We start from the raw sequence: 22,540 nt of genomic DNA on the forward strand, positions 1-22,540 counted from the left end.
CAGCCTCCTCTTCCCCAGACTACAGATCTCCAGCTCCCTCAGCTGCTCCTTATAAGACTTGTTCTCCAGGCCCTTCACAGGGTCTGGATGAGAGGATACTCACAGTCCAGGAAGCACCACTTGGGTGACAGCTTCTGGGATGACAGTGTCTTCCGTTTGGCTCCATCTCCCTCCTGCATAAAAAAAAAAGAGAGGATAAAGTCATGTCTCTTGGCCTCCCCATCCCTCCCCAGAGTGCCTCTACTACTTTGGGAGGTCCCTGCATACATGGAGGACCACAGGCGCTTGGATGGAAAGGGGAACTTGCACACAGGCACAGCACGCAGCAACGACGAGCAGCGTAGGACAGACTGGAGCTGACACACACCAGCTCTCTGGAGAGAGAGGTGCCACAAAATGAGCCCACAAGATTGGCACAGTGTGCATGACAGGTGGGCCTGGGAGACGGAGCGAGGCCATACCCACCTGAAAGAGCAGGCGCTCTAAAGCAGAGGGCTGTGGAGGAAAATCCTGCAGAAAGGCAAGGTGTGCAGTTACAGCCTTTGTCTGTGCAGCCCCCCAGCCCCTCTCTTGCCCTGTTGGTGTTGCTTAATGTGCTGCCATATCTGGCTTTACACACTGCCTGCCAAGGTTCCTGGTCCCTGTCCTGCTTTGAGGCCACAGCAGTGGTTGCCCAGGGAGAGAGAAGAGGTAAACCACGAGGTGGCTGAGGAACATCCGTCTCAATGCACAGCTTTAGAGGTGCAGGTTGCAGAGGCATAAGACTACCAGGCTGACGCTGTAGGAACCTGTTACCCGCTGAGCCCAGGATCTGCTAGCCCTGTGCCTGTCTGCATATCGTCACCAGTGCCTGGACACAAAGAGGGCAAGGGACAGGCATGCAGAGCAGGCAGATCAAGGAGCAGATGCCAGTGGTCAGCCTGGGCAAGCAGCTCTGCAGCTCAGCCCTGCAGAACACTATGCACATGCTGGATAGGATTCCCTCAGTGTCCTGGTTTCAGCTGGGAGAGAGTTAAACTTCTTCGTAGTAGCTAGCATGGGGCTGTGTTTTGGGTTTTTGCTGGAAACAGCGGTGATAATGCAGGGGTGTTTTGGCTGTTGCTAAGTCGCGCTTACACTGGTCAAGGACTTTTTCAGCTCCCCGTGCTCTGCCGGGGGCACAAGGAGCTGGGAGGGGGCACAGCCAGGACAGCTGACCCCAACTGACCCACGGGATATCCTGTACCATATGACGTCATGCTCAGTATATAAAGCTGGGGAAGAAGGAGGAAGGGGGGACGTTTGGAGTGATGGTGTTTGTCTTCCCAAGTCACCGTTACGTGTGATGGAGCCCTGCTCTCCTGGGGATGGCTGAGCGCCTGCCTGCCCGTGGGAAGGGGTGAATGAATTCCTTGGTTTGCTTTGCTTCTGTGTGCAGCTTTTGCTTTACCTGTTAAACTGTCTTTATCTCAACCCATGAGTTACCTCACTTTTACTCTTTTGATTCTCTCCCCCGTCCCACCAGGGGGGAGTGAGCGAGCGGCTGCGTGGGGCTGGGTTGCTGACTGGGGCTAAACCGCGACACTCAGGCACAAGAGCCAGCTACCTGGGGACTGAGCAAGGTCTCTTCAATCTTCTGAGAGAAAATCAGACTGAGCAGTCTGGCACCAGAAGGCACACTGTGGGCTCAGAAGGCATTGCTCACCAGGAGCAAGGGTTACACAGCCCGTGTCTGGGACACGGGCATGCACTAGCACATTGGCAGGACCACAGAAGTTAGTACTTGCGAATGAAGAGAGGTGGAGGGGGGAGCAACCCTAATCCAGGCACCCTGCGAGGGGAAGAGCTGTGCCAGGAAACACGGAGCCTACAGAGGGCTGAATGAACACAGCACAGCAAACAAAGGGACGGAGGAAAGGCCTCCCCAAACACCCAGGGGTTGATAAGTCCCCATAGGATGTACGCTGGCTTTTTCCACTGCCCCATAATTTTTCTGGGCCACTGACACTCTGGGCCTGGAGAATAAGGCCAGAAGAGCAATGCTGAGAAAGAAGCTGCCAGAGCAACAAGCCATCCAAGGGATCCTGACTCCACCATGGGATGAAGGCAACCCATGACCTGCTACCAGAAGCAGGAGCATGTGTGTTGGTGCATGCAGGTCAAGGAGGCTTAGAAGTCCCCTCCCTGAGCCCCTCCATTCTTGGCATTCCAGCTGTGACCACTTCCCACACAAAGCCTTACCTCCTGCAGCCTCTCGATTTGGGTCCGGCACAACTCCAGGTCACTGTCTCCTGGAACCACAATGATCCCCAGCGGCACAGCTGCACGACAGGGCACAGACACAATTCAGAGAGCAGCCCGTGCCCAGTCCCCATCACTTCACACAGCCAAGCTGAGGGCATTGCTGGACTCTCGACTGCAGCTCCCACCCCCTGGTCACTCACAGGCTTCCTTGAGCTTTTCCTTGTCATAGTGCAGTGCCTCGTAGTCACGCATGCTGATTCGGCTCACCCGGATCCGCAGCCTCTCAGGCACTGGTTGCTGGCTGCATGCACAGGAGAAGGACCAGGGAAGGGATCAGAAAATGACAGCCCACTTTCTTCTTATCCCACTCACCCCTCCAAAACAGGCAAGAGCACAGACTGCAGTGAGGAGCTTGGCACCAGCACCTTCTCCAGCATCAGGGTCTGGCCGTACTTCTGTGACCTGATCCCTTCCCAGACCCTTATTGAGAGAGGATCAAAATGCCTCTGGGAGTTATGGATCCATCCCATCCCTTCCCCCTCCATCCCATCTGCTTTGAAAAGGAGGTGACAGATTGATCCGAGGAACTTACTCATTGAGCAGAGGCATGGAGTTGCGCCGCTTCGTCTTCTGCACCATGTTGGCTTGGTTGCGCAGGGAGATGTGGATGCAGGAAGCTGCCAGCTTGCAGGGCTCACCATCTACCTGCATGGGGATGGCCTTGGACGTGGTGAGGACCACCTGCCGGCACTGGCACAGCCGCTCCCCGTGGCCACCAACCTGCAAAGCAGCCTGTGAAAGGGTCCAGAGTGAGAGCAGAGCACTGACTGAGGGGTGGATGGGGCGAGCACCCATTGTCAGCCAGATGCTGCAAGTAAACTAAGCTGTGGAAGGGATCCACAGAGACCAGAGCATGACAGCACCCCACCTAAATCTCAAACTGCAGACGCTGTCATACTGGCCAGCACTACAGCTCATAGGAGAGAAGCTGGGGAGCTGGAGGGAGCTGGCAGACGCATGCCAGTCACTCCCCTCATTGCTAACTACAACTGGCAACAGCACTGACTCACCAGGGATGTCATGGTGAAGCCAATAACTTCAATGCAGCCATCATCATGGCGCTGCGGCTCAAAGTCGTGGTGCTCCCCGGGGTTGCCCCAGGGCATGGTGCCTGCACAGTACCTGTGAAGAGATGGCAAGCAATGCATGGACAGGCCTCCCCCCAAACCCGGGCAGGGATCTGCGGCATGGGGGTGAGGAGCCCAGCGCATGAGGGCAAGTCGTGGGGCTGCTCACCTCGGGATGTTCAGGAAGACCAGGCACTGGGGCTTCAGGTCCTGGATCTTGGAGGTCAGGTCTGTCCCATCGCACTGGAGACAACACAGGGGCATTCAGGCTGCTGTAAAGGGAGGCTTGGCCCACTCTACCCCCCTGGGAGGCAATAAACTCCACGCTTCGCTCCCCACAGTGATCGTCCTCCAAGCCAGGGGAAGCCAATGTTCCCAGAAACACACTCTCTCCCCAGTGCCAAGATACCCAGTGTGCAAAGAGACCGCTCCTCGCCCTGCAGTAGCTCAGCCCCCTCCCTGGCCCAGAGCACCCCTGCACACTCACAACCAACTTGACGTGCTTCGCTAAGTCTTTGGAGCTCCCCGTGAGGAAGTCAGAGAAAGCCGTCTGTCAAGGCAAGAGATAGCATTAGCGCCCACACATCACCAGAACGGGCAGCCAGGAAGCCTGCCACCGGCCTTCAGACCTCAGCTGCTGACAGCAAAAAATCCCTTCCTTGTCCATTGGCAGAAGCCCTCTCTTCTGCCCTCCCAAAACAACCCTATCCATTCCTCTGGCCATTTTGCCTACCAACCTTGGGGCACCTTTACTAACACCCCCCACTATTCCCTTGCTAGCCCAGTTCCAGGTTTAGGAAATAGCTGGCAAGGTGGGTCTCCTCTTGTGAGAGACTTAAGTCACAAGAGACAAATTCAGTCTAAAGCTCCAATGAAGTACCATAAAACAGCGCTGATGTGACCTCATCTAGACATATGGGGAGAGACAGTATGGCCCCTGCTACAGAGATCCCAGGGTCCCCTTTGGGTTTAACTGTACAGAGAGGAGGGGAGACACAAATGGGATAAATGTGAGATGGTGAGAGCAGCACTTGGCCTTCAGTACTGCTCAGATACTCGTCACCCAGCCACATGGGTAGGGAGGTGTATTGAGGATGGGGTGATAGACAAACAAAGACAATGCTGAGATGCAGAGCTCTAGAGGTGAGATACAGGAGGGTAGCATAATTAGCCAGGGAGCTGTAACTGGCCCAAGGTATAAAATAAAATACCAAAGTAGTGTGAGGATTCTGTGGAAAGGCTTCCCTTTTCTCTGCAGGGGAGACAGCCTGCCTCCCCACAGCTCTGGGGAGGTCTTGCTTGGGTGACCATCCGTGAGCCAGAGAACAAGAACAATAGTGGCAGGAGATCAAGACAGCAACTGTACCACAGGCTAGAGAGCAAGCTGTACCACAGCAGCGCTCACAGCCAAAGAGGATCTGTGACTCCCGGGGCTGCAGCCTTTCTCGAGAGCCTCTCCAGCTTCGCAGGGGGCTCAGCTTGGGTGCATGTGAAGGCCCATGTAGCTGGGATGAGTGAGTTGTGGGTGTGGACAGGAGCTGGGGCCATGCCTGTGCTCCAGCTGACACTAAGGCTGTTACGAAGGCATGCCCAGATATCCTCCTCACACTCACCCCAGCATAGAACATTTTATTCCGAAACCGGCTGTTGAACTTCTCTGGGTTGGCCTCTAGAGAAAGGAGAAAAAAATCCAGTTCATTGGCCTGCACATGGAAATGCTTCACTTGCCAGCTCTCCCCAGACACGGCTTTCCAGCCAGCCTTGGCCAGGAGGCAGCGCCTAGCTCTCTTCCCATGGCGGCACCCCTCTTCTCCCTCTGCAGCCTCCACTTGCTCCTCAGGTTTCACCCCCAGCCCTGTCCCTGGGGCAATCTTCTTGTTCACTTCCTGGTAAGTGTTTTATGGGCCCACCTCTGGGGCACCTCATCACCACCGACCCTGCCCCAGCCCTGCTAGCCCGCCCCATACCTCGGGATTCATGGAATTCCAGCGTCACCCGTGCATCAAAGCCAAGGCTGAAATAGTTATTAAAGACATCCAAGGGGAGCTGAAATGGAAAGGAGGAACAAAGATGAGGCTGCCAGGCGTATGGCCATGGCAAAGACGAGGTCAGACTATAGCAGAGCCATGCACCATGCTCATGAGGCTGAGGGAGCAGAGGCTTGCCTTCCCCCCCAGGAAAATAGACATCACCAGCCTGAGATGATGTACCCCGGCTACTAGGGGTAAGGGACATGGCCCAAGGGGACGCAGTGTGCTCTCCAAGATAGCTGCAATCACCCATGTTTCTGCTAAAGAAACAGTCTCAGAGAGGACTAGGCTTATACCTGTTGCAAGCCGTGGTTAAAAACCTCTGACGGACATGTAATTCTGATCTCTACACGCCTCGCCATGAGTTCCATGGGTGAGAGCCGTGAGGAGAGAAGTGGAATTGGAGCAGGGAAATGCCAGCCCAACACCAAAGCCCCAGGCACTGGGGCTGCCTAAGCCCGTGCGAGAAGGAGACTGCAGACACCCAGCACAGGGAACAAACAGAGAGAGGAGGTGTCCCACCTTGTCAGCAGCCGTGTCATCCTTTTCCTCAGAGTTCACATCAGGGTTTGGCTCCACATGGAGGTTCCAGCGATCGAGCTGCACAATGTTCCCATCTTCCACGTGCGACAGGATCTTGGACAGAGGCTCATCTGTGTAACCCTGGTAAAGAGCAGGACTCAGTGAGTCTCCTACCTGCCTCCTGCAGAGATGTCTTCTTCTTTGGGAAGACAGCCCAGAGCAAAGGATGCAGAAAAGATCAATTCTACTTGAATGCTCAACAAAGTGGGACTTTAAATTTAAAAACAGTACATCTTCCTTCTAAAAATCTCTGTAAGATTAAAAATAATGGTTGTTTTTATTAATGTCCTAATATATTATAACCTAATTCAGAATACATCAAAGGTCACAAGAACAGTAACATCCAAACTGCACTTATTTGTTGGTCTGTAGTTAGGGAAAGTCAAAACAGCCAGCCAGCACAAATCCCTGCCCATGCATCTGCAACCGGAGTCGAAGCACTCAGCCTCCCTCTGTCAGCAGTGAGCTCTTCGGCCCATCACTTACCCCACCCCAGTTCAGTGTCCTGGCCAAGTCGTTCCCTGTCCCCAAAGGTAGGATGGCCACAGGAGGAGGTGGGTTGAGGCGTAACTGGTCCAGAATGGAGAGTATCCAGCCCACCTGCTCCATCAAGACAGTGCAAAGAAACAGTTGTTTATTTCAGGGACCAGCATCACTGGGGATGGCAGAGAGGCAGAGATGGGGTCCCCTTAGCCACCACTGAGGCTAATCATAGTCATTACTGCTCCAAAAGGGTGCTGCAGGAGATACCAGTGACCCCAGTGAGGACACTGGTCCCACAAAAGGGCGACAAATCCAGATATGCCACAGACTGGAGCAGTGCACAACGGGACGCACAGTATCTGGTGCCAGTGTGCACATTTTGCCCAATTCTGGATTACAGCAAGGAGGGCTGCTGCTAGCACTGCAAAGGCCTGGAGTGAAGGGTACCACAGGCACAAAGGGGCCAGAGGACTCACCGTGCCATCTCCCCCACAGGCCAGGATCCGGAGGTTGTGGACCTTGCGGTACAGCTCCAGCCTGCAAGGAAGAGAGAGGGTTAGGAGGGGAGGGAAGAAGCACTGAAGGTGTTATGCAGCAGCTGCAGGGCTCCCTGCCCTCGCAGAGCTCGTGACATTCACAAAGCCACACGTGTGTCTCCCTCACCATCACCACAGCAGCTCACAGCAGTGGGCAAAGCCACAGGAACTTTGGCTTCACCAGCTCTTGTGGAGGAAGAGTGGGGTGTCCACAGTACATGTACACATAGATAAGCCAAAATGCAGCAAGCAGACAAGACCCAAATGACATTAATTGAACATAACGAACTAGATTTGGGAACGTCACCCTAAAGCTGGTCTCTTTGCCTCTAGCCTTAAAATTAGACCAGCCCTCCAGCAGGAAACACTGCAAGGCCAGGACTGGCCACAAGGTATCCTAGAGAGGCCTCTCAAAGCATGGAATTGTTGGAGGTGTCTTTGCACAAGGGAGGCATGGAGCATCAGGCCTCCACTAGCTGTGGGAAGAGCTCTGGGGAGGAATCTCTGGGGCAGGGATGGGGGAGAGAAGGGTGCTGCCCCCATCAGTACTCACGCCTCCTTGGGTCCACCCTGGCTGAGGTCGAAAACTTGCCGTGGGTTGAGATACCACATGAAGGATTGGATGATCTTGGCTCCCTGTAAGGACAAGAAAGACTTCAGCAGGGAACAGGGAGTTCCCAGTGGACAGAGGGAAGAAGGCAGGTCATCTCAAGCACAGGCCAAGACAATGGCATTCTGGGGGGACTCAGTCAAAGCCTGGCCTAGGCAGGAATTGCTGGGTGGCAAACTGGCATTGCGGAGGTTGCCTCGCCTCTTCTGCAGCTGAGACATTACCAAAATGTCTCACTACCAAAATGCTGAGTCGTCAGCAACCAAAAGGCAATGCCCCCATAGAGCTGCCTTCTCAGGGAGATGCAGGACAAGGCCATACCTGATTCCCACCACTCTTGGGGTTCACAAACACCAGCAAGGGCTTCATGAGAGGAGATGGCATGGGCTTGATGACAAAGGGCTTCCACTTCCCTTCCTGCAAGACATACCACAGGTACTTCAACAAAGCTGGGGAAATGCAAACTCACCCCTCCAGCTGAGCTCTAACATCACACACGGTCAGGAGTGGGAGGAAGAAAACATCCCAGCCATCCTGTAAGCCTTATAGCTGGGATTTTGCCTGCCAGCAGGCACCCTCACTCCACCTCACCCTCCTTAACCTCAGCACAGATCCCACAAAGACCCCTTGTTTCCCAGTCCTGCTCGTCACTGCCCAGTCACTCTGCCTTTCCAAGACAAGGTCATTCTTTGTCCCCTCATCTCGTACCTCAGCCCCCTTTTTGCTGGATTTCCGCTTGAATGATGTCCTCTTCTTCTTCTTACTAGATTTCAGTGGATTCTAGAGAGAAAAGAAACAAACTCAAAAACTCCACGAGGAGCTGCTGGGCAAGCAGGAGTTGTGAAAGGGCCACAAGAGCTGAGGTGAATTACCTGGGGCCGTCGGACCCGCAGAATCCAGGTGGGAGGAACGACGACAGCAGCATGAGCCCCCAGTGAGCAGGGCTCTTCGATGTGTTGCAGCATGAAACATGACACTTTGCTGTGATACTGGGGAAGAATGAGAGGAGACAGAGAGGAAACTCAGCTGCTCAGTTTGCTGGGGACAACCACTTTCTCCTCCTCCCAGCTCCCCCATGCCAGTGCAGGAAGTGCTGGAGGACACCATGCAGGAGTTTTGTAATAGGAAAGCAATGAAAAGGAAGTTTCTTGTAGGAGCTCCCAGCTACCACAGTATAGCCTCTCACAGTAAGAGGAGCTATAAGGGCAGGCTGCAGAAAAGCAGTCTGGGGGTTCCCAGCAGAAAGTACAGGTCATTAGATGCAAAAGAAGCTGGCAAGACATTCAATGGGGGCTTTGCTCACCGCTTGCTTGCACCAGGAACAGCTGATGGCTACAATCTCTTTACTGTGGAATGCAAACTTCTGCTGGAAACCCTGTAGAGGGAAGGATAAGAGGCTTAGGGAATTCCTTCACAGCTTTCTAGCATCCAACACGACTTTCCCACCACTTAACAAAGAGAGTGCGCCCGAGCTGGAGCCCTTGGATCCCTGTCAGGTAGCCCCAACCACCACTACAGCACCAGGGAGGCCACTGCACTCTGCAGTATGACCCTGTTGCCCAAGAAAGGCATGTCAAGAAGACAGTCCTCTCCAGGACTGATTGGGCCCAGGGGCAGAACAACTCTGTGGAAAGCACTTCCACAGGTAGTGGAAGGTAGTGCTTCACTGCAAAACAGGGCATGCATCTTGGTGTTGCTGTAGGCTGCTGCCACCAAACAGGAATGGTGGGATGTCTGTGGTCCCCAGCCCTGTTCTTGTCTCTGGTTTGACCTTAGCTTTCCTTCAGGCTGACAAAGAAACCTGAGATGCCCTCTCACCTTGCCACACTGCCGGCATTTCCCTTCCTGCCGCCTCCGGTGTACCCAGTGATGCCGGACAACTATGGGCTAAAGGAAACAGGAGAAAAAAGAGAAAAAAAATAAGGGAGTGAAAGGCCCAGCATGTGAGGGAATGCAGGAACGGGCAGGAGGAATGGACCCAGGCCAGCCAGAATCTCTGCTCTTGCAGCAAACCCACTACTCAGATGCACCAGCCCCAACACTCTGGGAGAAAGCAAAGCCAAAGGACTGGGGACAAGAGGCCAAATTAAAGTGCTCAGAGAAGAAGGAATTAAAACCAGAAAAACTAGGAAGGAAGCAAGGGAAACAGAAGACATAATCACACAAAGCAAGCCCAATGGGGAGTGGGAAAGCAGTAGTGTGGAGCACTACTCCACATCTCCACCTCCTAACGCCTCTGACCTGATGACCCCAGTGCCAAGTGAAAAACATGCAGGTGGAAGGAGTGCAAATACCCAGGGAGACACAGTTTGTGCCCACACAGGATGAAGATGAAAGTGCTCCCAGCTAAGCAGCAAACTGCCTAGCTCCACATTCCTTGAGGAGAGGAGCAGCCCCAAAGCCCCCCACACTCGCTTCACCCTGCTCTTTGCCCCAGGGCAAGTCCTGGCAGCCTGCCTCAGGCTGCCCGTCTGAAGAGAGGGGAGCAAGGCTGCTCACAGGCATCTTCTTTCTGTCTGCAGGCTAACGGTGGGTGAGGGCTGGGACTTGAAGGAGAGATTTTGGAGGTAGGGAAACATGACAGTGAGATCTCTGAGCATTGAAGGGTGACAGGTTTTGCAATGAAGTACCACATTTCCTATATCCCCCCTTCCTCCTCCGTCCCTAGATTGGGAATGGCACTGTGGGGAGGGCAGCAAAGAGAGAAGAGGGAGTGTGAGTTTACAGCCTTTGATGTATGTCCCAACACCCTGTCAAGACAGCAATTGGCATCATCATAATGATAGAGGCAGAACCTGGCAGGAGATCTGGGTCAGCTCCAGCATTGCCTGCTCTGAGTGCAGCACATGGGAGAGGACAAAGAGTCCTGTTGGCTTTAGTGGACATTAATCCAGTGGCAGCAGAAGGGGGACTATGCCCTGAGCTCAGCTCTGTGTCCCACCAGACACAAGTAGGGAAAGGACTGACCCTGAAGGGGATCCCTGGCAGCACAAAGGCCAAAAGAGCATCTTTCTTGGGAAACAGGAGAGAATAGCCCTTGGAAAAACTGAGGAGAATTAGAATGACAGGATGGAGAAGCAGGGTTTGTGAGTTAAAGGAGGAAAACCAGGAAAGGGAAGAGAGAGAAAATTTGTAGAGGTTGGAGAGGAGGAAAATAGAGACAGAAGAGTGAGCAGAGGCAGAGAGTTGTCAGCAGAGCACAAAAAGTAAGTGAAGGAAAAATAAGGGAGCTGGGCTAAGAGTGACATGGGAAGGAGGCACAGCAGGAGAAGCAAAGGAAGAAAAGAAGGTTTAAAGTGATGTTGAAAGCTTCACCTTACCAGGTGACACTGGCATTTCTGAGCAGGCAGTCCTGTGTTTGAGTACCTTTCCCCTACTGCATGTGTTTGGACTGCCAGCACAAATACAGTGTGGGGGCAGCAGCTGTGTTACCACAATGGCCCATGAGTGAGCCATCCGCACCTACTCCGGGGCACTGTCTGGGCTACTTGGGCTCCATGGGCTGGAGGGTGAAAGCAGAAAGGCTGACAAGTGCTTCCATCAGTGCAGCTCAGCAGGCAGCTCCCAGGCCACCTCTTACACCCAGGACTTTAAAACATGGGCTAAAGGGGTCTGACAGCACTACTGTGGGCATCTTCCACGGTTACCTGGAGTACCTGTGGCACCCAGGTCAGGGCTGAGTGATAAAGCAAGAATTGAGCCCATACTGCTCCTTTCCAAACTGGGAGAGACTTGGGGGACTGCTGTTTGCCACAGCCTCCTCTACCTGCTTGGGGACCAGGAACAAGGCAGGGAAAAAACTCCCTGGAAACACTGTTTGCATGTCCCCCCATGCAGATGCAGGAGCTTTAGAACATGCAAACCAGCAGATGCTCTGTATTTGCTGCCTCTGAGCTCCTCGCTCCTCATACCCAGTCCAGGCTGCTGCCTTGCTAAGAAACATCCCTTTTACTGTTCCATCCCCTTGGAGCCAGGAGGCAGCACAATGCCTGCACTCTGATGGGCAACAGGCTGGCAGCATCTGATGCCTTTGCCGCCAAACTGGGAAGGCGAGGAGGGGTCAGAATTGGGTAGCATCCCAGGCACATCTCTCACCTCCCGTACGTTCCGGGATCCTGACTCCCTGAAGGAAGGTTTGCAGCGAAAGTTTATCTGTAGGTTGAACACACACAAGAGGAATCAGTAAAACCATCATACCTGGAGGAAACCTACTAAGTTTATTTTACTACAGCAGGCCCAGAGCCTGTGGAGACGTTTGATGCTTGCCGCAGAACACCTCACATATCTCTATTACCGAACAAAATGGGGCCTGGGGTCCCAATCACGTCACTAGATGCTCCTTTTAGTATTGTCTCCTCAGAAGACCCCTCTTTGCAATGACACACTGCAGTTCCCCAATCTTCTTGTGTTTCATTATCCAAGAGGAAGGGTGGCCCAGTAAAAGGCTGTTATAGCTTTGCGAGCCGCAAAGAGGGCTTAACAGGCTCTACTCACTTTCTCCAGCTGTTCGATGCAGGGCGTATGCACTACGATCTTGCAGGCTGCACATTTACGCTTGGAGAGGGGTTTTTGCTGGAGATTGAGAAAAGAGGAGGAAAAACATGCATGTGAATAGCAGTGTTCAGAGGCTGGCAAGCTCAGCCTCCCATTACACCCCTTTCATATACTTCAGGATGCAAAACAAGTCCTATAGGAAAGCTGTATACGCTTAGATTCCTTGCAAGTAAAGGGATCTAAGTTTGTGCCTAGAGCAGATGCTCTCAAGTCTGTGACAGAGCAGGGAGGTGCTCTCCCACTGCTTAATCACTCCTTGGCCGCCTCTGACATCGTCTGAGAGCACCACGGAGGCTGGTCTGGGAGGCACTCACAGGGCTCCCACGGGAAGCCCTGTGGGCAAGCACAGGGTGGCACCAGTGCTCCATGTCCACACCATAACAGATTCGAGCCTGCAAGCCAGGAGGGAGAGCTACAGCAAACCTGTAAGATCAGTGCTGCCTGCAGGTTCAGGAGGCAGCAGGCCTGCTTCTCCAGCGCTCACTTTTCTCCTCTACTGAAAGGTCTTTCCAGAGAACCTGAATTCGGATTCTCCCTCTAAGGGTGTGAGATCCCAATAGCCTCTCCCTGGAATATCATCGTACCACCTTCAAGTGAGCAGCAACCCCACGTCGGGTTCCCATGGCAAACTGCGCACCAGCAACAGGGGACGCAGCCCTCCAGCACGCAGCGGTAGGAGGGACACACTCCCCAATTTGGCAGCCCCCCCAGACCCCTGCGCTTGCTCCTGCAGCAGCCGCAGGGCCGTGGCGGTATCCCCGCCGGGTGGCAGCACAGCCCGCATCGGCAGCCCTTGCCGGGGAGGCAGGTGACCCCCAGTAACTCACCAGCAGCTTTGCCATACAGTTCTGTTCCCCAACGTAGCAGAAGTCCCCAGAGACATTGGTCTCGAACCAGATGTGCTCCCCATAGACCGCAGTCTCCTGAAAGGTAGAAGACAATGTGTTTCTCTGAGAGCACCCCCAGATGGGCATCCAAACCTCTAAAATGCTTTGCGTGAGGGGCAAGATACCCCAGTATCTTGCTGATACCCCAAGGCTGAGGGGTTGGAGCTAGGTGCAGGCTGGGAGACAAGACGCAGAGAACAACCAGGGTCAACATCTGGATAGAGGAAACCTCATGAAGCTGCCGCCGATGGCCCACCCCTTGGAAATGAGAGGGCACCAGGAAACCAGCTCCAAGACCCACAGCCCAGTTGCAGTGTCCTGCAAAGGGGGTTGTTTCCATCACCCCCTGAGAAGGGGCATCAGGGCAAATTCAACACAGGGGACTCCCCTGAAACAGCTTCTGTCCTACGACCCAAGGATGTGGCTTAAAACCTGCCAGGCTTTACCCGTGAAGGAGCAGGGGCTTGCTCCTGCTGCTTGGCCCCAGCCACCAGAAGACCTCAGCTGCCAGGAGCAGAAGAGCTGGCAGTGGAGTAGCAACGCCATCCTCCCAGGAACCACCTGTGCCTGCACAGCCTCTCCTCACAGCATCGAGGGGTGCTGCCAGCAGCACGGACGCTGGCATCAGCTGTTGGCAATGGTGGAGGCCATAAATGTGTCAGAGCTAGAGCCACCTGGGAAGCCTCAGCCTGGGGAGAGCCTGCTGCTTCTTGGCCAAGAGCCCATCCCATGCAATGCCCAGCAAAATGCGCTACAACTTACGCTCCAGTCTACAGTGCTGCGTATCTGCCTCTCCGAGTCGCTCCTCAGGGCTAGTGCAGGATTTGGCTGGGCTACTATGTACTGGAGGCTGGATTTGGCAATAGCTTTCCTGGAAGACATGGGAGGGCTAGCTGTTAGATCAGGGGAGGATGAATGCAAAACACAGCCTGCTTCTGGGGTGGGTGGTGAGGCTGGAGCAGAAAAACATCCTCAGGACCACGCATCTGGAAATGAGGTGAATCTCCAGCACCACTGGCTGAGGAGTACCTGCTCCTGCGAGGCAGCCCCATAGGACAAAGAGGGGCTGGCCACATTGCTGATGGCTTAGCTACAGACGCCCTGCACCCAGCAAAAGGCACAGCCTGGACCTGTTGGGTCAAAGCTTTTAGGGATGATAGTGTCCTGGGACACTCCACCGAGCTGCAGTGGTGTGGCTGCCTTTGTGGGGACAATCCAGAGCCTTTGCCCCGCAGAGGTTCCCCGCAGCTCTCCCATACCAAGGCACCTCAGAGCTTGGGGCGTTGTCAAGGACCAGAACAACTGGCTGGAAAAAAGAGCAGCTGTTTGTTTGGGGCTGGCAAGCCTCTCCCAGATGTGCTAGGGTGGAGGAAAGCAGCATCAGAGCCAGCCAGCTAGAGAAAATGTGCATCTCCAGCCCACAGCCAGGCCCGCCACTCCCTCCAGCCCCAGGCTGGAGGAAGGGGATCTCCACAAGCTCCAGGGTCTGCACCAAGAACACCAGAGGCAGTGCTGGCCCAAGTGGGAGATGCTCAGGGGATATGAGCAGCACTGCAAAACACTGATGGCACCCTGGGCCAATGGTGCTGAGCCCCCTCCCTCCTTCCCTGCCGAGCGTACATCTGCACCCAGCCTCCCCTCCCCGAGGCATCACCCACTTGCACACTGCCACCATACATACAGCAGCCGGGGGCTCCAGCCGTCCGGGGTGGCATGGTGGGTGGGCTCCTGTCCCAAGCACTCAGGGAGGGCGGCAGATGGGTACCCAGCTGTGGCCGCCCCCATGCAGTGCTGCGCCAGCAGCTGCAGGTGGCTGGAGGGGAGCAGCCCCGGCCAGGGGACATCGCTGGAGCGGCGGCGCTGGCTGAGGCGGCGGTAGCGGCCTGGCAAGCCAAAGGTGGCCCGGCCATACATGAACTCAGTGGGCAGGCAGTGGGAGGAGGCACGCCGCAGGCAGCGGGGGCCCCGTGACAGCAACCCAGCCTGGAGCGGCCGCAGCTGGGGCAGCATGGCCAGCCACCTCTCCTCGGCCCACCGCTGATGCTGACCCCGCTCAGCTCCCGCCGCTGTGCTGCTGCCACTGCCATCCTCCAGAGACTCGGATCCAGAGCTGTCAGTGCGGGGCGCTCCATCCCCCTCCTCTCCAGTGGGGATGAGGCTGGCCAGGAGGATGGAAGGACCCACCAGGTGGGTGTCAACAGCTTGTGTCCGGCCCCCGCGCTTCGTCTGCACGGCGAACCTCGGGCTGAGGCAGGGCGGTGTGGTGCTGGAGCGGCGGCGGGGGCCAGGATGCTGGGGCAGGCCCAGGCAGGACAGGGCTGGCAGCGGATTGCCTGAGCCACGGCGGCGCTGGACCAGCGAGGTGGAGGGCAGCCCCACCTGGGAGCGTCGCCTGGCCTTGCCTGTGGGCACGGCCACCACGCTAGCGTGCCGCAGCCCCTTCCTCCCAAAGTGCCGCCTAAAAAAGGTTTCCATCACACCTGGATGGTGGCTGTTAACACAGAGACCGGGAATTAAATAGACTCCCTCGTGAGTTCCCCTCCAGGCTGCGGGGGGCAGGGCAGGGGAATGGAGAGACAGCAGGGGTCATAGGACAGGATCAGGGTGAGGGGGACATGGTGATGCCACTCACAGCGCACAGCAGGGCTGGGACCCACTTGCTGCATAGACGTGCCACTGGGGCTCCCACCCCCCACAGCTCCCCCTCTCCGTGGGTTTCAGACCTCAGCCCAGAGGGCTGTGACAGCAGGGCAGGTGCCATCGCCTGGCTTGGATCCTCTGCAACCTGTGCTCGGTGCTGCAGGATCAGCATAGCCCCTGCACCCCGAGGTGCTGATCAGCCCTGGCAACTACCCACGCCACTCTCCTTTGTTCCCTTGGTGCTGGCCTCCCTGGTTCCCTGCGGGAACCACACTGCCGAAGCACCAGCCCCACCAAGTTTGCAGCAGATTGAAACTAAACGCTTGCAAATCCTAAAGAAATAAATCAACCAGGTAAGTAAAAGCAGCACAAGCAGATTTGGTAGAAACTGGCTGTGAGAGCTGGAGCAGAGCAGAGAAGGGCTAGAAACATCATCCCGTCTGTCCTGCTCAAAACTTCCCTATCCTAGTGGAAAGAGCTTTACTGGGGCACTTGAGCATTCCCTGCCCAGCCCTTGAAGCTTGACAGGCTGCCTGGACATTGCAGCAGTCCGTGTAAAGCCCCGTGCCACAGCTGGATGGTGCTGCAGTGGTTTCAGTGCTGGTGGTTCAGCGTGCAAAAGCTGGAGTGGAAGAGGCTGAAACTGGCTCACTCCAGCACTCCCCTCCTCCAGAGCTAGTGCTTCGCTTCCCACCCTCCAGCTGCCGTCCCTCTTCAGCTGCTAAAGAGAGAGGATTTATTTAAGGGCAACTCAAAAAAACCACCAAGACCCACAGTTTGGTAGAAGCAAACTTCTGGCTCTTCAGTTACTCCCAAGGCAGGGGACTCTGGATCATGGCAGCCTGTAGGCACACACAACCCACCACCATCACTCGCAACAGCTTCCATGCTGTACAAAAGCGCTCTTCTACCCGTCAGGAGGGTGTGGGTACACCGCTCACTACCGCACTGAGGTTGGCACCTGCTGCACTCACTCCTACCTTCCTCCCTTCTCACGCTCCTTTCTGCACTCGCTTGCAGGTCAGCAATACCGGAGGACCTTCGGGAGAACACCCCGGCCCAAACCTCCACTGCCCCAAGGTCCACGCAAATGGGCAAACTGATCAGAAGTTTCCCTTTTTGTTTGGGATATGAATGTATGACGGGAATTATGTGTTACTTTCTGAACTGCAAACTGAAGCTTTTTGCTTACTGCTCATACCACAAGCAAGCCATTGGGCTGTACCTCTATTTCTTTTAGATGAGTACAAAGCTGAGTTTGTATTTTTGGAGACAGCCAGGCTTGGTTTGTCTCCTCCAGCCTGGTAGGCAAGGCTCTTTAGTATCTACAGTCTCATTATCATGCCTGTACTCAGTAACATAGCACAAGGAGGGAAGGAAGGACAGCAGTGCTCTCCAGAGAGCAGCATCAGGGGAGCTAAAGCCACATTGAACTGAAAGCAAAACCAAAGGGCCATCTCCTTGGAGGGATTTCTCAAGTCCCACCACAGCGAGCAATGCAGGTATTTGGTCACCAGCAGCAGGTTAACTATCACACCACAGAGGCCCCCATCCGCTTTGCAGAGGGCAAAAGCACGTTTTGCAGATCACCCTGCTTCCAGCCTGTCCCTGACACTGCAGTGCTCCATTCCTGTTCCTTCTCCCCATCATCCGCAGGATGATGCACAGTAAACTGCATCATTACCAACAGGTGTTAAAAACTGTCTGAACAAATAAAACATGTTTAAAAACCCAACAGAGAACACTACCTGGGTGCGTCACGGTGCGGCAGACCCTTTTTGGCAAGGTTTAGCTGCTGGGGAAGATGTACTGTCCAACTACATCCCGAATGAGCTGAACGGATGCTCCCTCCTGCCCCAGATATTCCACTAGCACGAAGCTGCTGTACTGCTTGCCGAGGTGCTGCTATGGGCCGGAAGATCTCTTAACACAGCTTCCTTCCTTTTTGCACCACAGTCTCGTGAGGAAATCTGCTAGAACCTTGGCTTGACATTTATGTTTGAGTGCTAGCTGATTATGGCCCTTTTTAATCTTCAGGGCTCTCTGCAAGTGGCACATGGACTCACACTCTGGCCACCAGTGGTGAAGGTTATTACCAGCCAACCTCCTGGCAGCCCACAGCAGCAGCATGTGGCAGCTCAGATACGAGGATGAAGATATCCCCAGCTCTTGCAACTTACTTTCAATCTGAGTGCCAAATGGCGCATCGCAGGCACTGAGAGCTGCTGCTGGTGCAGCAGACAGACTGACTGCTGGGGGTGCCCAGGGTTGATGTGCACCCGCAGAACTGCGTGCTGAGCAGCTGCGGAACCATGCACTGGGTGGAGAGAAGCCCGAGGGGAGCTAAGCCCTGGAAGCCCCTGATCTAACACCAGTATATCTCTGGGATCTCCGCTGTTTGTTGCTGAGACAAGATGGAGAAGAGCTGGCACTTGTAGCTTGTCTGCAGATTGCGTTGCTCAGCTCAGTTAGGTAAGGAGGCTGGATGGAGGCAGCCTGGCATTTGCAGGGTGGGAGGGAAAGGCAGTACTGCTGCACGCACTGGGATATCAACTCTACTTACAGGCAGCTTTGCACGATCATTTGAATCTCCTTCTGCAAGTGACTAAGGAGCCAGCAGCTCTGGTCTGCTCATGATCTGCAGTTGGAGCTCATGGGAGGTTTGTTGTTCCTAACCAGACCCCTCAACACTCCTCAGCCTCCTATGCTTCCTGCCTGGCATCGGTGGGCAGAGATGCTGGTGAAGTAGGAACATGTCCTGAAGCATGGGCAGGCAGCAGTGCTGCCCTGGAAAGCCGGGGGAGGAGGGGGCTGCTGCAGGCAACTCCCTGGGCACTCAGAGCCTAAGGACAAAGCTAACCTTGGTGGGAGGATTTAAATCCCCCTGGAAAGTCAAGCAGGGATTGAAGGGGAAAAACTTGCATCTTGTAACTTCAGTGGACACAGAGCTTGTGGATCAGCCAATACAGAGACCCTGCTCCCCCGACAGCCAGCAGCAATCCCTCCTGTGGTGGTGGCAGCTCCAAAACCAGACAGGCTGACTCCTAGGGCTAAACATGCAGTGTCCCTCAAGGCACAGGTTCTGTCCACATCGGGGACAGCTTCTTGATATTTGGCTTTGTTATTCTGCTTTTCTCCACTAGCCTCAAGCAAACACCCATGTACTACACTGAACAGGCCTTCTGTGCCCTTAGACACGTAGAGGGATGCTGTGCCACAATACCTGCTCGGCCCTTCCTCCACGTTATTATTCCTTCTGTCCCTCCAGCAGCCTGGTCTCTTCTTGCCAGCGCCCAGAAGCACCTTCACATTATGAAGTGACCTTCGTACAGTGCCAAACCTGGCACCCCTCTCCTGGCACTAAGGGTGGCACGACCCTACTGAAGGCCACCACCACCAGCACAACACAAGTCTTAAGCCCTAAAGAAGTCTGGACTTAAAAAACACCATCAGCTCCTGCAACCTTTCAGCAAACCTCCAGTTAGTTGACTGGAAAGCATTTTTTCCAAGCACTGGGCTAGAGCAAGGGAAACGAGTGTGAGAGGTTTTGCCCTGCTCCGTGACAAGCGCCTGTCCTAGCAGCGGCTGGCTGTGTCCCAGCTTGCTGTGGGTGCCGGGGAGCTGCTGCAGCACCGGCGCTGGCAGCATGCAACCAGGAGCCCGCTTCAGTTTACAAGCTGTCCTCCCCTGGCGAGGACGCTTGACTTTCACAGCTCAACCATAGGGAAAGTGTAAGTGTTATTAATATCTACTCCTGCATGACACCAGGATCTCCTGGGCTTCTGTCCCTCTGTCTCCCCCCTGCCAGGAAACTGGAGGGACTGATGGACAGGAGCCCATCCAGGGAGCTGCTGCCGATCCCCGCCCCACTGACATACCACTGCCTGCCTTTGGTCTCAGTTTCCATCCCAAGCTCACACACTCCCTCCTCCTTTCAGTGCTCTGACACTCAATCTTCCCATGTACGCTGCCATCCCTACACCGCCCTGCTGAGATCCCACCCCCTCTCTCTGGTCTTGCTCCCAGGCATCAGCCACTGACCTCTCCCCTCCCTCAGGCTCCCCGGCCAGTGCTTTCTGAGGTGCCACAGAGGGCAACCAGCATGGATGAGGTCTGCTGAAGAAGGTATCCCCATGCCAGATGGGGAAGGGAGCACACTGGTCAAGATGTGGTGCAGCCCTCAGGGCTTTGGTTGCAGTGAAGTGAGCAGCGACCAGCAAGTTCCCGAACCCTGTGCAGTTTGTTTCTACCCAGAATTTCCATTCCAGCTGTAACCTCTGCTACATCACGCAAATAGAGTCAGGAGCTCCCTGTGCTGGGGACACACCACACCCTCCAGCATGAGCAAGGAGATGAAAACTTCCCCCCAACAGATGAGTAAGGAGACTCTGTCCAAACCTTTCAAAGCATCACGAGGGGTGAGCTACAGGCTGTGCTCACCTTCTAGTTTCATTCATTTGACCTACTGCAACAAGTGCCACTGCCTACACAGGCCATAGCACCTCGCTCCCAGGCTCCTGAGCTGCAAGAGCATGGCATCTCCAGGGCAGGCCATGGCTGAGGGCATCCTCGGTTGTACTGTCACCCTCATATACTGCAGAGGAGGACATTACTGCCACAACCTTAAGGTTGCCCCTCCAGGGTGCAGAAGGCAGTTTCTGGCCCTTGCAGGACAGTCAGAGGGAAACAGTGAGACCTTGGGTTGATCCAGAGGACTTCAGACCTCCCTCCTAGTGAGAAAGCAAGGGCTTAGAAACTGGCTGGTGGGCACATGCATGCAGCTGCAGAGGACCTCCTCCCAGCCCTGAGGTCTCTGCACATGCAGCCGCAGCACCCTTCTCTGCATAGAGGCCCTGCCAGGGCTACTGGGCACAGACAGCGAGAGCAAGGCACCCCTGGCAACATCAAAGGGATTTGCTAACTTGCTCAGAAGCCTGTCAGTGCTACTGGGCACTTTGGCTGACCAACCTGGAGGCCCCAGGACTGTAATGCTTCACAAGGGATGGGCAGCAACATCAGTTTGGCCTCTTTGCACCCATCTTGCACGTGGCCAAGCAAGAGCACAACACGCAGCCTCCTGCTCCCACACCCCCCCCCACCTCTGCTCCATCACGTTGCAGCAGTGCCAGCGCTGTGGACCTGATGCAAATACCCTGACACACCCCAGACACGAAAAGGATAATGGGATCCCTGCACAAGAGGGCCAGAAGCAAAACCTGCCCACTGGCTTTATTTCAGGGGACAGGACTTTCACAGCACACCCCAAACTGGCAGCGACAGCTCAGCATCACCAGTTCAGCATCACTTCTGGCTGTGGGTGCCCCCGGTGGGTCCAGTCCACACCAGGGATGAGACATGGTCACTAAATTTAACCCCACACCACTTCCTGGTTATTCACACTCCATCGGCAGCTGAGGACACCACATGGAGGAGATGCAGCTTAGAAGCCGCTGCCTTTGAACCAAGCAAGGCTGGGGGATGGATGCAGGGACAGGGGCCGGCAGCCCCCTGCAGGGGGTTGTGGGCAAGGCAAAGAAATTAAACACCATGGCTTTGCAGCTTGTCGTGGGAAGCTTCTCCAAGGGCCAGAGCCAGGTGGAAGGAACAGCCCAGGGCCACAAGGCAAGGCAAAAGGGATCAGCCATCCCACCCTCCTGTGTGGCCCTTCACAAGAAAATGCTCTCAAGTTCAGCTTGCTGGGAAGAGCAGGGCAGTGAGCAGAAGGGCCTGAGGCTTTTTTACAGTTCCTAGCACAACCCCACATCCTTCTGGTGGCAGTTCCATCCCACCTCTCCCCAAGCTCTGCATGACACCCTGGTGTCACCTCCCCTTCATCACCTTCTCAGGGTGAACCTGAGATGTGCTTGAAGGCACATCTGCCAAACTAACTCAGACCCTCCACTTACGCTTCACAAAGTCAAGAGTTTGCCAGCCCTAAGGCTCAGAGTAATGTTCCCATTACAACAATGTGATTTCCTTCCCAAAATCCATGGAAGACAGTGTTTTGTTTTAATTTAAATCAAAGCTGTCTCCGTGGAGGCTCCTGGGCTGACTCCGGGCGTTCATATCCCTTGACAACTTTCCACCATCATACATTATGAAGTTTGCCACTACAGTAAATAATCTGCCTCCTGGTTATCAAGAAACCCGACAGCCCTGATTTAAACAATCTGTTGCTGTATTTGGCTGGGGAGCCAAACAGCAAGACTGATGGCCTTGGGCAGCAGATTAACCCAGGATGAAATGCCGACGGTGAGCCACCACCAGCGTGCTGTGGCCAAGGCAGAGCAGGGGTCGGGAGAGAGGCCAGCCATGCAGCTTCTATTTTGGTCACCTCAGGAGGACCAGCGACGCAGGCTGGGAAGGACTTAGAGAATGTCTTCTCTCTCTCCCTCTGAGCTCCTTTTGCACAGCAACATGCATGAAGCAAAGCAGTGGGGGGCTCAGCAGGATGCCTTGGCAGTTTGGGTGCATAGCCTATGGTTTCTTTAGCAGATTCCCACTGTCCTCCCCAGGGCTGGTCCCTTCCTTTGGTACACGCAGCTCTGTGCCTCCCATACAGGAGGGATGCGAGGGACGTGCTATTTAAAGGGAGGTTGGTCCCACAGCCCAGCTGCCTGAACCAAAATCCCCAAGCAGCACCAAAGCTTTCTCCCAGCACACAGGGATGACATCCTGGAGAGGGCAACACTCAGCATCTGCCCAGGGCAGCAGCCCCAGGGAGGAGGCGGTGAACCCAGCGTAAAGATAAAGCTGCAGTGTGGCAGATACAGAACACAGGCAGTGATTCCCAGGGCTGGGAAGTCTTCAGACCTCCCAAAGGCATGCAAAGAGCTTTGCACCACCCAAAGCAAAGCCAAGAGAGCTT

The 22,540-nt window shown here is 55.0% G+C and overlaps 1 protein-coding gene across 3 annotated transcripts in view; it reads right to left on the reverse strand.

The window, feature by feature from the left end:
• The window catches only part of DGKZ (diacylglycerol kinase zeta), a 46,109-nt gene that overhangs the window by 10,789 nt on the left and 12,780 nt on the right, over window positions 1-22,540 (reverse strand). For 2 of the 3 annotated variants that reach the window (XM_075105503.1, XM_075105504.1), the window contains 22 exons: window positions 13,795-13,903; window positions 12,973-13,068; window positions 12,086-12,163; window positions 11,687-11,743; window positions 9,410-9,478; window positions 8,895-8,966; window positions 8,464-8,580; window positions 8,300-8,371; window positions 7,913-8,008; window positions 7,535-7,617; window positions 6,922-6,982; window positions 6,449-6,562; window positions 5,903-6,043; window positions 5,318-5,396; window positions 4,964-5,019; window positions 3,838-3,900; window positions 3,520-3,593; window positions 3,294-3,405; window positions 2,816-3,015; window positions 2,424-2,524; window positions 2,221-2,300; window positions 104-173 (listed from right to left, as the gene is read on the reverse strand). In XM_075105503.1, coding sequence (XP_074961604.1) covers window positions 104-173; window positions 2,221-2,300; window positions 2,424-2,524; window positions 2,816-3,015; window positions 3,294-3,405; window positions 3,520-3,593; window positions 3,838-3,900; window positions 4,964-5,019; window positions 5,318-5,396; window positions 5,903-6,043; window positions 6,449-6,562; window positions 6,922-6,982; window positions 7,535-7,617; window positions 7,913-8,008; window positions 8,300-8,371; window positions 8,464-8,580; window positions 8,895-8,966; window positions 9,410-9,478; window positions 11,687-11,743; window positions 12,086-12,163; window positions 12,973-13,068; window positions 13,795-13,903 — 2,000 coding nt within the window. Of the gene's footprint in view, window positions 1-103; window positions 174-2,220; window positions 2,301-2,423; window positions 2,525-2,815; window positions 3,016-3,293; window positions 3,406-3,519; window positions 3,594-3,837; window positions 3,901-4,963; window positions 5,020-5,317; window positions 5,397-5,902; window positions 6,044-6,448; window positions 6,563-6,921; window positions 6,983-7,534; window positions 7,618-7,912; window positions 8,009-8,299; window positions 8,372-8,463; window positions 8,581-8,894; window positions 8,967-9,409; window positions 9,479-11,686; window positions 11,744-12,085; window positions 12,164-12,972; window positions 13,069-13,794; window positions 13,904-14,713; window positions 19,650-22,540 lie in introns of those variants that run through there. The other variant, XM_075105505.1, reaches the window with a different exon arrangement.

This window comes from Phalacrocorax aristotelis, chromosome 10, assembly GCF_949628215.1.
Source record: "Phalacrocorax aristotelis chromosome 10, bGulAri2.1, whole genome shotgun sequence".
In the NCBI taxonomy this organism is placed as follows: domain Eukaryota; kingdom Metazoa; phylum Chordata; class Aves; order Suliformes; family Phalacrocoracidae; genus Phalacrocorax; species Phalacrocorax aristotelis.